This window comes from Odocoileus virginianus, chromosome 9 (genome assembly GCF_023699985.2).
Source record: "Odocoileus virginianus isolate 20LAN1187 ecotype Illinois chromosome 9, Ovbor_1.2, whole genome shotgun sequence".
Taxonomy (NCBI): domain Eukaryota; kingdom Metazoa; phylum Chordata; class Mammalia; order Artiodactyla; family Cervidae; genus Odocoileus; species Odocoileus virginianus.
The window spans coordinates 58,771,817-58,785,996 of record NC_069682.1 but is presented as its reverse complement, the minus strand read 5'-3'; the positions used below and the strand labels follow the sequence as shown (position 1 = coordinate 58,785,996).

Genomic DNA, 14,180 nt, shown 5'->3' with positions numbered 1-14,180 from the left:
TTATCTAGACGGCAGGCTTCTTTCATGAAGAAGGCTGCTACCCCATCAGCAGGACATGTGTTCTAGTTCTTTTTCAAGGGAAGGAAAGCAGACTTCCACTGAAATCTCCAACCATTCTGTGGCCTCATCAGATGACTGAAAGTAGCTGGGAATAGGCTGAGCTCAATAAGAGTTCAATCATTAAACCACAGAACGAGTGAGCAAATTAGCCAGTACAGAGAATTCCTGAGTGTTCAGGAAAAGAAAGAACACTGGCATGGACATATGAAAAATGCCCAACATTCTCACCTAATCCCTACAACATAAGGAAGAGGGAGGAGGGAAAACTATGTAACTATAGAGAGGCGTCTCTTTTACGTGCATACAAACCACCTGAAGATTTCATAAAAGTGCAGGTTCAACTTCATTGGGCGGGGCTTTAGCATGTCTAACAATTTCACAATGTTCCCACAGACCACACTTTGAGTAGCAAAGTTCTGCGGTTATTGCTGCTGTTTTCAACTTTTTAAAAACTGAAGAATAGTTTGTTTTAATTGAAGTATAATTGACCTACAGCACTATGTTAGTTCCAGGTGCCCACATAGTGATTCAACATTTCTATACGAAACAAGCACCATGATAAGCCGAGTTTTCATCCGTCACTATACAAAGTCATTACAATATTACTGACTATATTCCCCATGCAGTGCACATTTCCTCCAACTTTTTTTTTTAATATTATTTTATTTTTGGCCGCACTGGCTCTTTGTTGCTGTGCTCGGGCTTTCTCTAGCTGTGCTGTGCAGGCTTCTCACGGCAGTGCCTTCTCTTGCTGTGGAGCACGGGCTCTGGGAGCACAGGCTTCAGTAGTTGCGGTGTGTGGGCTCAGCAGTGGTGGCACAGGCTTGGCTGTCCTGCGGCACGTGGAACCTTCCCAGGCCAGGGATCAAACCCGTGTCCCCTGCATTGGCAGGGGGGTTCCTAACTCTGGACCACCGGGGAAGTCTAGCTCATTTATTTTTATAACTAAAAGTCTGTGCCTCTTAATCTCCCTCACCTATGTCACATCCGCACACTCCTGCCCTCCTCTAGCCACCACCTGTTTATTCTCCGCATGAGAAGCAAAGTTGTATAGTAAATACTGTACCCTGTGTTTGCAGCTGAAGCAGCTGATGGTCAGGGACAGGAGACTTTTACCAGCAAGCAGAGGTGGAATGTGAACTCAGGTCGCCTGATTCCAAACGTAGAGCTTTTTTTTATTAGACCATATCACTATCCTCCTGAGCTAAACATCCAGGACCATGAAGACATATAGCTTTCCTGCATCCCTCAAGTTAGCCCTCCCACCAGCTCTGCCATGTAAGGTAGAGGGAGGAGGGAAAGCTAGAAATAGAAGCTACGGGAGAATCAAGCCAGCCAGATGCTCGTGTTAAGAACTTAAATCATTCAATCCTTCAGCTAAGGCTCCTTAAGAAGGATCAAACGAACTTTGTGTGTGTCTCACGTGCTCAGTTGTGTCCTACTCTTTTCGAACCCATGGACCATAGCCCATCAGGCTCCTCTCTCCATGGAATTTCCCAAGCAAGAATACTGGAGGGAACTTCCCTGGCAGTTCAGGGGCTAAGACTCTGTATTCCTAACACAGGCGGCCCTGGTTCGATCCTTGGTGGGGAAACTTTATCCCATATGCTGCAACTAAGAGTTCACATGCCACACCTAAAGATCCTGCATGCTGCAATGAACATGGAAGATTCCGATGCTGCAACTGAGACCCAGTGCAGCCAAATTAATAAAAATAATTGGGGGGATTCCCTGGTGGTCCAGTGGTTAAGACTCTGAGCTCCCAATGGAGGAAGCATGGGTTTGATCCCTAGCTGGGGAACTAAGATCCCACATGCTGTGTGTCCAGTAAATAAAACAAAACAATTTAAAATAAAATAAAATAAAAATAATAAATATTAAAAAAAAAAAAAAAAAAGAATACTGGAGTGGGTTCCATTTCCTCCTCCAGCGGATCATTCTGAGCCAGGGATCAAACCAGTGTCTCTTAGGATTCTTTACCACTGTGCCACCTGGAACAAATTTTAGGGGCTCCTAGATGCTTGCTCCTTCACTAATGAAAGGCCACAGGAAAGTGTAATCATTAAAAAAAAAAAAAAAAAATTCTCAGTGATATGGAAATTATCAGGGCCATAGAGCACACAGAACGAAATTAATTCCTAACAAACAGCCAGTCTTGCGTGTTCTGGGCTGCAGTGCTCAGACCTCAGCTGGCATATTTATAGAGTGGTCAGCTCTGCCCACTTCCCACCTTAAGAGCGATACTGATGAACAGGAGCCAACCCAGAGGAGGGTAACAAGACAAGAACAACAACACCAGGCCAGGGACAGTCGATGGAACACAGAAGGCCTGTCCAGGAGGGGTGCAGGTTGAGACGTAAGCCCCATTTGCCTTGATCTATCTTCCCAAAGGGGGATTAGACCTGTTTTCTGAGGCAGAATTCACCACCTGTTTTTCCAGCTGAAGCAAACAGTTCACCATTGTCTAGTGTCAGAGGTGGCATTTGCCCCTAAACCTTCTAACTCCAGATCCCACATTCTTTCCACCAGCCCAAGCTGCCTCCCTGCGAAGCCACCACCCCAGCCTGTACCAGAGGTCAGCACTACAGGAAGACAGATCTCAGCTTCAGATAAAAAAGGTGGTTTAATAGTCAGAGCCGTCCAAAGGCAGACTATGCAGTAGTGTGAGAGGATAGGGCACCTAGTACAAACCCTGTCGGCAGAGAGGTTCAATCAGAGGTTAATCGCTCAGCAGGAACACCGCGAAGGGAATCTGGGTACTGGCTGGGTGGCTGTGTGAGATGAACCTGCCAACCCTCAGAAATGAATTCATCTCTTCCTGCTGGATTTTTCTCTAACACTTCATTTGTACATGGTTTGCCTTTTATCAGTTACTTGCACATGTGCGTGTACTTCACTGAACTGTGTGCCCTGTAGTGTCTCACCCATCTTTCTAGTCGTAGTGTGCCCGAGACTATACCTCGGAAACCAAGGAAACGTACGCGCCTCCTCTGTGCCGGGCGCTCTGCTAGGCACTCTGCACATGTCACTTTATTCTACAGCTTCACAAGAACCCAAAGAAGTATTGTTCTTACTCTGTGTTTACAGATGGAGAAACAGACTCAGACAGGATAACTGCCAAGGTATTGCTGGTGAGGGGTGAACTGGCACTCAGTTTGGAAATCTACCTACACCATCATGCTTCCTTCCTCCTAAAAGGAACTCAACAAATGTCTGCTGACTTGAGCCAGACACCTTAAAAACAGGCCAGTACTATATCCAGCTAGGTCTCTTGTTGTTTCCTGTTGCTATGCTCAAATTTTCCTTCTAATTATAACCATCCATCCTCAAAGGGGGAAAGGAAATGGCAACCCACTCCATTATTCTTGCCTGGAAAATCTCAATCCATGGGGTCGCAGAAAAGTCAGACACGACTTGGCAGACTAAGCAACAAATCCTCAAAGTGACCAATACAAAGTTGTCAATTTTTGGATATCCTCTTTCCCACTTTTTTTAGACAGTGGCAGAGGACAAAACAACTCTGGGTAAGAGGATCAAGTTTTCACAAACCTTTTCTATGCAAAGGAATCTCTCAAGGCCCCAAGAACCCCACTGTCTCCTCCCAGCAGGCCGGAGCTCCATCTCAGGACTCTGGACCACTGTAAACATCAGGCCCCGGCTTTCTGTTCCAGAAGTATATGACTCAAACACATCTTCACAGGCTCTTCTCTAGAACCTAGCTCTCCATACTCAAACCCAACTCAGAACTTCCCTGAGCAAAACACTCCAGCTCAAAGGTCCTCACGTTTAGCTAAACTTCCAAACAAAATCTATCTTGAATTTCAAATCACACTAGCAACCCACTGGCAAGCACTTTAAAAATATTTAATCTTAAAAAAAAAAAAAATTTAATCTTCCCGCCCAATAGGGAAAAAAAATTTTTCTTTGGTAATTTGAATCAAAGGCGCCAGCATGTTTGGAGAGCCAACACATAAGGCCTCTCTGACACTCCATCTGTCTTAAGAAACAAACCAAAGCCAATCTGGCCAACCATCTCTTTAAACAAAAAACTTAAGCAGCACCAAGGGAAATCCCCATTGCTCAGTTCCCTGGGTAGGTTTCAGGTTTTCCAACCCTGGGCCTCTGGGATAGGTGCTCCTGCTGGCATAAGTACTATTAAGACTCTGTACTTTTCAGCCTGAAATCTTGATTACAGAGGACCAAAAAGCCATGATCACTATAAATTTAACTTATGAAGATGTCTTCCCATGTGCTAACATTTTAGAGCAACTTTATTAAACATGAGAGAGCCACCCTGGCTCCAGCAATGAACAGGACTTAATGAAGATCTATTTCCCATGAACGTCTAGCCTATCTGCCTCCATCAGACATTTTCAACAGAACCTAAATGAACCTATAAATGAACTGATTCGCATCCGTAAATCCAAGAGAAATATACCAGTGTAGGGGGAGATATCCAACCTCCATTTCTCAATCTCATATAAGTCTCTTGTTAAACTAAAAATACGATCCTTTCAACAACTGGGTTTCATCTTTATTAAAATGGGAAAAGAGAGAAATCTGAGCCACCAAGGGTAGATTATTTCATAACTAGTTACAATGCCTTAAGAAGAAAACAATGTTTGCTATATGATCATCTTTCTTAAGGAGAAAACCAACCAAGCACTGTCTAGAAAGATACCAAAAAAGACCTAAGCTGGGGAGACTTTTGTCAGTTCACCTACACTGCAATTCTGGTTCCCATCCAGTTCTCAGTGAAAGAACTTTTCCACTTGACAACTGAACCCAAGAAGTTGGATCAAGGGGTTGGATGGGGTGGGAGATGGGAGGGAGGTTTAAGAAGGAGAGGACATACGTATATCTATGACTGATTCATGTTGATGTATGGCAGAAACCAACTCAACATTGTAAATTTTTTAAAAAATTTGATCAATAACAACTTTATCAGAAAAGGATAAAGTTTACTTACACAATATTTACAATGTGCCACACTCTTTCTTATATTATCTTAGCTAATCCACATCATGGTCATGTAAGATGAATATTATTTCCACTTGAGAGAAAAAGAAAAATGATATTTAAGTGCCTTGAATGTATCTGTTTTCTCTATGTTCCCAGTACTAAGGTCCCCGTGTTGAGCATGGGACCCAGGACACAGTTTAAGAGCCTGCCACATGCCTAAGAATGAATACATAACTAAAGAAAATGAAAAGAAAGTTGGAAAAAAATATGCAATCCAAACTTTGCTCTAGGCCCCTAACTAAAACCACTTATTGGAACATACTTGCCTGATGCAAATAATTGGCTTAAACTGCAGAGGTTTGTTTCAAAGAACCATTTGTCATCTTTCCAATATGTACATCACAAAAATAACATCCATGTTTGGTTACACACTTCACAGGGCAGGGCCTAGTCCTGTCTCACTTCTTTTTCCCCAATTCAGCACCACACCTTGCACAGGTGGGTGTTTAATGAGCTAAGCGATGACAAAGGTCATGATGAGGCCTACAGCCAGCATGGGAGTAAACAGAACACAAGATGCCCATGGCCACTGGAAGACCTCGTCTCTGAGTCGAGTTACATCCTCTCTCCAGCCTTGGTTTCCTCTCCAGAAAATAGGAATAACAGAACATATCCCCAAGACTGTTTGCCTTCATTTAACAAATACTTACTAAGCATAAACAGTACATGCAAGCACCGTGCAAAGTCCAGTGGACACAGTAATAAACATGACTATCACATCCTGTCTCATGGAGCTCAGTCTCAAGGAAGTATCATGAGACTCATGAGAGAAAAGGAGTTTCACAAACGTCAAAGGACTCACAGTTACGAAGTACTGCCCCTCCTCTGTGTTTCCAAGTTTGATTAATGGCATCACTATCCACCCACTGTCTGAGCTGTAAACTTAGGAATCAACTTCAACTCCTCCCTCTCCTTCATTGTGCCCACAGTTGTGATCAACCACCAGCCTTCTGATTCTCCTTCAGAAAAGTCTCTGATGTTTATTACTTCCTGTCAGGTCTTCCATGCTTCTCTAGGCCGTGTGTTCCCACCTGGAGTCTCCTTGTAATAATGATAATGGCCACCATTTATTGGTCACTGTATGGCAGCCATTCTACTAAGAGCTTTACATGCATATAATAAGTTAATCCGATAAGGCAGATACTAGTACCCCTACTGATAGAGGAGGAATCTGAGGTACATAGTGACCTGCCCAAGACACAGTTCATGACAAAGCTAGCTCAAATGCGCTGTCCATGAGATTCCATCCTGACCCTTTACTGGATTCCTGCTCCCGGTCCCTTCCTGGTCAGCGGAGAGTCCTTCCTTTATTGATACTGCTGCAGTGCTCTTTCAGAAATCCAAGCTGACCAATCTCTTCTACTTTAAGACGGCCAATGCTCCTCACCATCTCCAGGTCAAAGTCTCAAGAATACAGGTCACTCCCTAGGGTCACCCATCTGCTCTCCTGCCCCGCAGACTCCTACCAGGGGATGCTCTCACTTGGGGCTCCCCAATCCCCTTGCTGACCACTTCACATCTCCCTGCTCAGCGAAGCTGCTTTTGCCCTTTGCCCTCCAGACAAGAGTCTTCTCCTCAGCAGCCTGAGCCCCATGTACACACACACTCACATCTCAGCACTGACGGGTGTTCTTTCCTTCTTCCTTTCCCACTCTTCCTCCTCTCTCATCCTCATCCTCTCTCTCACACACAAACTAAACACACACACACACCACCACACACACACCTCCAAAAGGAGGGCAGGCACAGTGTATTTTCAGCTCTTCCAAATCCTAGCACAGTTTGAGTCAATCAGTGACTGAATGAATGATAGGCTGTGGTGTTAACACCTCATAGCACTGTCCCTATAAGCAAACACAACCTTTCCCCCGGAGGACACTAAAAAAAAGGGGCAGTAGCTCCTGTCCTCTCAGGTAAACTCAAGAAAACAGACTATTTTCCAAAATGTTCTCACAGCTAGCTGAGACTGGTAGTCTCATAGTTGGCTGGCAGTCTCTCTCGAAGCCTCCTGCAAGCCAATTCAATCACCTCTGAAACTGCAGAAACAAAACTAGGTCCAGACCAAAAGACCACAGGAGATGAGAGATGATGTAAACTGATGCCCTCCTCCGCCCGGCAATGGGCAAAGCCCTCCCCAAATGCAGACTGGCCAAAACACCGACTCTCACTACCTCTGTGAACAACAGAGGATCCTGACTGAGGGAGAGTCATGAAAGAAAAATGCTAAAGACAGCAAAATCTAACCCTGCTTTCCATCTCTGGAACTACAACTGGAGTCCAAGCCGCAAATACCCAGCTGCCTCTGTCCTTACCCGTCTCCCCTCTCCCATTCTCAACCCCCATTCCCATTCTCACCCCCACAAGTCTATTTTCCAAAGAGAGGCCCGATGGTGTTTTTAAAACGGTGTGAATGATTAGGACAGCCATAACTACCCTCCAACAGTTTTCCATCCACTTGGAATAAAATCTAAACTCTTCACCAGGAAGTTCAGAGTCCACTCCACACCCACTTACATTATACCACTCCCCTCTTCAGTCACTATATTCCATAAACAGAGGTCTTCTGTTTCTTAAAAGAGGCCAATCTCTGGGCCTTTTCCACTGCTGTCTGCTTGCCTGGAAGGCTTCTCCCCTAGACTTTTACAGAACTAGTAACTTCTCAAGGTTCAGTTCAAACTTGACCTTTTCTCAGAGGACTTCCCTGACCACCTTATCTAAAGTGGCACCCCTTCCCAGCCCATCACTCTCAATCCGTTTTGGTTTTTTTTTTTAGCACTTTCCACCACTAGACAATATTTTCTTCATCTGTATTCCTGTTTTCTCCCTCATAAGGGTGGAAGCTGTGTTCTGTTCACCCTCTAAATACCATGCACATAGTAAGCCCCCCAAAAGAATTTCCAGAGTATCTGTTGACTATCATCAGCAAACGAGCATCCTCAGGATGGGTTATTTCTCTCCTCTGTTAGAATGATGAAAACATCTAATTATAACCCCTACTATATGCTGGGCACTGTAAATTCACGATCTTCCTTTCAGAGGTAAATTCACAAGCTCAAGGTCACACAGCTAGTGACTTGCAAATTTCTCAGTTAAATACTTGTTTATAAAGCTCCTAAACCCCTCTCACCTTTCCTGCTTCTCAGGGGAAGGGTTGTCATGCTATGGTTCACCCTCCTCTAGTCGTAACAACGAGAAAAATCAAATATTTCTAATCTGCTTTATAGTTATTAAAGCATTTTTACATTCACCTGACTTAAGAGGAATACAAACCACTTGCCCAGAAAGCCATACAACAGTAAGTAAAGTGCCTCAGAGTTCAACAGCCCCGCCCAGAACCACAATAGTGGGAACTGGGGGAGGAGTCAGGGCCAATAGGGGAAAGGAATCCTTATTTCTGGTACACAGGGATCCAGAAGCGGTGAGTCACCGGGTGAAGGCTTGCGCTACGTGAAACTCTGATAAAGCAACTAGAAGTGAATCACAAGAGCTGGAAGGCACTTTAGGCCTACAGAGGACAAACCCTGCCTGATGGATGGGGGAAATGAGGTTCAAGAAGAAAAGTAACTTGCTCAAGTTCACTCAGCAAGTGAACAGAGCCGGAACCAGGGAGTCTCCTCTCCCCAAGTTCCCTTTCCTCTCCATCTAGGCTTCTCAAGGAGAATTCTGAGTCAGGAGATGGGGACAGGCCAGGGACAGCTCATGGACTCCACAGAGGAATCGGGAGAGGGCAGGGGTGAGACCAGGAAGGACACAAGTGTTGGGAGGGAGGGCTGAAATGAGCCAAGGCGGCAACGGCAGCATCTGCGAAGGGGGGCTGGGGGTGAGGGCAGGCAAGAGGGAGGAGGAAAAGGCGGAAGGGAAAGAGTGAAGGTGGAAGAAGAAGAGGAAGAAGTGCTGTGAAATTAGGGTATGAAGGGGCCTGGCAGAGTGGGGAGAGCCTGAGACGAGAGGGCTGGAATGACAGTGTGATGATGGAGGAGTCCAAGGCTCCGGGAGACACTGAAGGGAGTCAGATGGGGAGGGGTCCCGGACCCAGGAAGGCAAGGAAGGGAGTCTGACAAGGTAAGAGTTCCAGGATCCGAGCAAACACTGGAGCAAGTCTGACGAAGGTGGAGTCCGGCCAAGGGAGTCTGAGGGGGCCCGGCCGACTCACCGCGCTTGTTTTTAGTGCCGTGCTTCTTGGCAGCCGTCAGCTCCTGCTCGATCTTCTTCTCCAGGAATTCCTGCTTCTTACTTAGCATCTCCTCCGTGTCCCGAAGCCTCTGGATGGCCTCCTGGGGGGTCGGGCCGCCCTTGCCGGCCTTACCCCCTCCAGCCCCGAACAGCTTCCCGAACACCGACATGGTTGCTGCTAGCCGCGCCGGCCTGCGCCGCCCGCTCCGGCTCGGCTCGGCTCGGCTCGGCTCGGCTCGGCCCCGGCGCCCGATCTTCTTCCCGGCGCTTTCTGCCGCCGCAGGCCTCTCCGCCACCTCCGCCCCGCAGCTCGGCCCGGCCGCGCCACCTCCCACAGGCCCCCACGCCCGGCCCGGCAGGCGTCAGGGAAACACGCCGCTGACTACAACTCCCGGTGGGCAACGCGCCGGCCGTGCTTCAAAGCTAATGGACGGAGGCGCGCTGCATGCCGGGAGGCTATAGTCTTCCGGCTGAAGGCACTCGGCGGCGCGTCTTTTTGGTCTAGCTAGGATCAAAGGGCGGGGTGGCATGCTGGGAAATGTAGTCTCTTTGGAACTAGTTTTGTGGGGTGGGGTGGCGGGTAGAAAAACAGGAAGAGAAGTAAGAATATTTTATAAAACAGTAAGTAACGTTATGCACTTTCTATGATCCAAGCATTGTGAAAAGTGCTTTACTTGCATTATCACATTTAATTATCACAAGCTTGTGAGAGAGAATACTCTTACTATTTTCAGTTCAGTTCAGTTCAGTTGCTTAGTCGTGTCCGACTCTTTGTGACCTCATGAACCGCAGCACGCCAGGCCTCCCTGTCCATCACCAACTCCCGGAGTCCACCCAAACCCATGTCCATTGTGTCGGTGGTGCCATCCAACCATCTCATCCTCTGTCGTCCCTTTCTCCTCCTGCCCTCAATCTTTCACAGCATCAGGGTCTTTTCAAGTGAGTCAGCTCTCCGCATCCGGTGGCCAAAGTATTGGCGTTTCAGCTTCAACATCAGTCTCTCCAGTGAACACCCAGGACTGATCTCCTTTAGGATATACTTAATATTTTGTAGGTGAGTAACAAGACTCAGGTTTCCCTGGTGGCTCAGTAGTAAAGAATCCACCTGCTAAACAAGAGATACAGGCCAGTCACTGGTTGGGGAAGATCCCCTGGAGGAGGAAACGGCAACCCACTCCAGCATTCTTGCCTGGAGAATCCCATGGACAGAAGATCCTGGTGGGCTACTGCCCAAGGGGTTCTCAAATATTTGGGTACATCTTAGCAACTGAACAGCAACAACCAAGACTCAGAAATGGAGTGACTGACTAGCTTAACTTACTAGCCATGTCTTCACATCTTCTGTTCCTCTACCTACAGTGCCTTTCTATGCTTTATTCACCTAACTGATTCTTTGAAACCTAGTAGAGGCTAACAGCAAAGCTAGACTGCAAAGGTTCAGAACCCTCCTTGAATACTTACTTGGACACATTACTTCCCTTCCTGTGTGCAGCCCTTTCCAAAACTGTAAACTGGAGATAACAACAGGACCACCTCTGAGCTTGTGTGAGATAGGGAGTGTTCGATGCTTATTTAGCATAGGCCTAGCACAGTAGGTGCTCGGAAATGTGTATTTTATTCTAGGTCATCATTATGCACAATAGCAATTAAACCAGGAGAAGACTCAAAACTCTTTCAAAAGTAGCAGAAGTATTGAGGGTCGTTTTTATTTTATTTTTTTGCCCATTCATTACAAAGGCCAACTGGTTATGGGTTCACATATCATTGTTTTCGTTTGTCTTTTGCTGTCAAGAATCATTTCTCTGTCTATTAGCAGTGAGTCTAGTAGCTAATATTTCCCTCAAGCCCACAAATCTAATTTGCTGCTTCTAGTCTTTTGCATTAGTAAACCAGTTCTAAGTCAACCTGTTCTGAATGAGGAGCTGAAGTGCTTGCCTATGAAGAAAAACTTAACTTCTTTTTTTTTTTTAAATCACTTCCTGCCTGGACTCTGTTGCCTAGGAACAGTTTCAGATAAATGAGAGCTTAATGGAACTTCTCCTCTATTATTTCACATATAGGAATCTTGTCTCCTCCCCAGACTATTATCTACATATAGACAAAAACAAGTTTTGAATGTGGTCCTTGATATTTTGTTGCTGTAGCTGCCACAACCCCAGCCTGCACCTATAGGTAACTATTCCCAGAGGATGAGAGAGTCCATCTCACCCAACTTTCCAGGTTGGAAACACTTTTTCAAATGTAAGAGACATGCTAGAATTGTCAAGAATTCTCAGCAACATAAATTGTGAAACATAAGCCAGACTTGAGTTTGTTTTGTAATTGAGACATTGCAGTATTTTAACGAGCTTTGCCAGTGGCTCTGCGGTAGAGAATCTGCCAGCAATGCAGGAGACTTGGGTTTGATCCCTGAGTCTGGAAGATCCCCTGGAGAAGGAAATGGCAACGCACTCGAGTGTTATTGCCTGGGAAACCCCAGGGACAGAGGAGCCTAGTGGGCTACAGTCCCATCAGGTCACAAAAGAGTCAGACACTATTGAGCGACTAAACAACAATGACAATATTTTTATCAAAATAAAAAACAGAAACAGGGAGGTTTCCATCAAGTCATCTAATGGGTAGAGCAACCCCTCCATATCTAAGCAATCAGCCTCTCCCCTCTTATATAAGTCATGCTGCAACCACACACACAGGTGGCAAACACTTGCTGGGTTTAAGCCATGACCCAAAGAATATATGAATGAGCAGACTCTGTAGACCTCACCACCACCAGTCTCATATTGCTGTGGGGAAAACCATGGATGCTATCAGAGCCCCTCATGTCATAACTCTGGGAGCCCAGAAAAACATCTTGGGGATATGACAGCAGAACCCTTAGATTTATTTATTTTATTTTTTAGAACCCTTAGATTTAATCTTTAATACCAACCACAATCAATTGGTGTGGGTCACTCAGGTTATTCGGTTGAGAAGTCTGAGTCTGCATCAGGACATTTTGTAAAAATATACTGAGATCAATTCATGATGTCTGCCTAGTGTGTGTGAGATGGGAGGTGGTGACATATGGGCAAGGTAGCTGCCATCATGTGTGAGGATTCACCTGCCTTGGTAGAGATTCTCAGGGCAATACTGGGCTTCCCTAGTCTTCCTTTTTTCTGGTCTCTGGTCTCTTGGACAAATGCATAGTCTTTTCAAACTGAGGACAACTGCTATTGACCTCAGAGGGAGAGCAGTGAGCAGTCCTGAAGGAGATCTTAGTTCCCTGCCCAGAAATTGAACTGGGTAACCTGGATGAAAACCCAGGAATCCTATCCATTAGACCACTAGGGGCTAGAGGCTAGAAGCAAAGGGCCCTGACTCTTTACCAAGCTTGAAAGCAAGAATAGTTCAAGGAGGCAAAAAACTGTGAAAATAGGAAAGTTTATTATTAAAGACACAGCATAACATGTGGGAGAGCGCACAGAGAAAGTTTGTTTAAGACAGAAGCAAGGCAGAAACATGCATCCAGAGAGAAAGGATATGGGCCTCCTCTTCAAAGAGGAAGAGCGCAGTAAGTCAGAAGCTAAGCAGGTACACACACCCAGTGAGGAATATGGGTGTCCGGAATGAGGAGCGCAGTAAAAAGGTGATTTAAACCACTCATATAGGGAAGGTCCCTGGTGGGCCAGTGGCTAAGACTCTGTGCTCCCAATGCAGGGAGCATAGGTTGGATCTCTGATCAGAGAACTAGACCCCACATTGCTGCAACTAATAGTATGCATGCCGCAACTAAAGATCACAGCATGCCACAATGAAAACCCGGCACAGCCAAATAAATAAATATTCAAGTCACTTATATAAGACAGTGTTTCCAGGTTTTTGTTTACATTTGGCCAATTATCTTGTTTCTTTCTTCACACCTAACTGGTCGACGCACCCTCCTCAAGATGCATACACAAATTTTCTCTAAGATGGATCCTACCTCAAAACACTTTGGGCATGTGCCCACATTTATTATGGGTGGGATTGCCTCCCTTTCCAACCCCCCAAAAGCCTTCCTGTGCATGTGCAGATAGGGAAGTCTTCTTTGACCTCAGGAGTGGGCACTCTATCTCTCTACTTAAGCAAAGCTCAGCTTCTGACACTAGCTTTGTCCTTGGAGTGTCTGGGTGAGAACAAACTGAATTTAACTCCACTTAACAAACACCAACTGTCCAGCCCAGGGGCCCATCTACCTCCTACCTCAGTATTAGTTTGTTAAAAACTATGTGAAAAGAATGGGCTACCATGACTTGCAATAACTTGAGTAACTTGCATGTATTATGCTAACTGAAAAAAATTAGACACAAAAGCCTGTGTGATTTCATTTACACAAAGTAGAAAAACAGGCAAAGCATGCATAATCCACGGTGACAGAAGTCAGAATAGTAGTTACTTCCTGGGATAGTATATACCAGGCAAAATTACCATTGTGGGCGTGCTGATAGGTTCTATATCAAGATCCAGTGGTGTTCACATGGGTGTATACAAATATATATTTTCATACTTAAGATTGGTGTCCTTTGCATACTTTATACACTTAACTAAACATGTTACATTGCAGTTTTTAAAATGTCCCTAGTAAAAGCAACAATAGAAGCATATAGAGTTTTGATTTGTTTACCAAATATCTTGCACTCAAAAATCTCATCTCTATCCACTAAAGCCCCATGAAAGAAGTATTACTATACCATCTCCATGTTACAGTTGAGGAAACTGAGAACCACAAAAGTAGAAACCACCCAAGGTCATGTGGTTAAAGACACCCTGCCATATATTTGGTACATTGTAGGCATCATTCTAATGGGGGACACAGACCTTTGGTTTTACTTCAAAACCTACACTTGGCCTTTTCAAGATGGCCACCAGAGATAGGGCCATCCTCCTTCCACGCCCCTCTTTGGGCT

The 14,180-nt window shown here is 45.5% G+C and overlaps 1 protein-coding gene across 1 annotated transcript in view; it reads right to left on the bottom strand.

Annotated features, from left to right (window-relative positions):
* The window catches only part of CHMP4B (charged multivesicular body protein 4B), a 45,711-nt gene extending 36,085 nt beyond the window's left edge, over positions 1–9,626 (bottom strand). Inside the window, exon 1 of the mRNA XM_020902540.2 lies at positions 9,236–9,626. Coding sequence (XP_020758199.1) covers positions 9,236–9,425 — 190 coding nt within the window. The 5' untranslated portion in view covers positions 9,426–9,626. The remainder of the gene's footprint in view (positions 1–9,235) is intronic.
* Between the last annotated feature and the right edge of the window lie 4,554 nt (positions 9,627–14,180).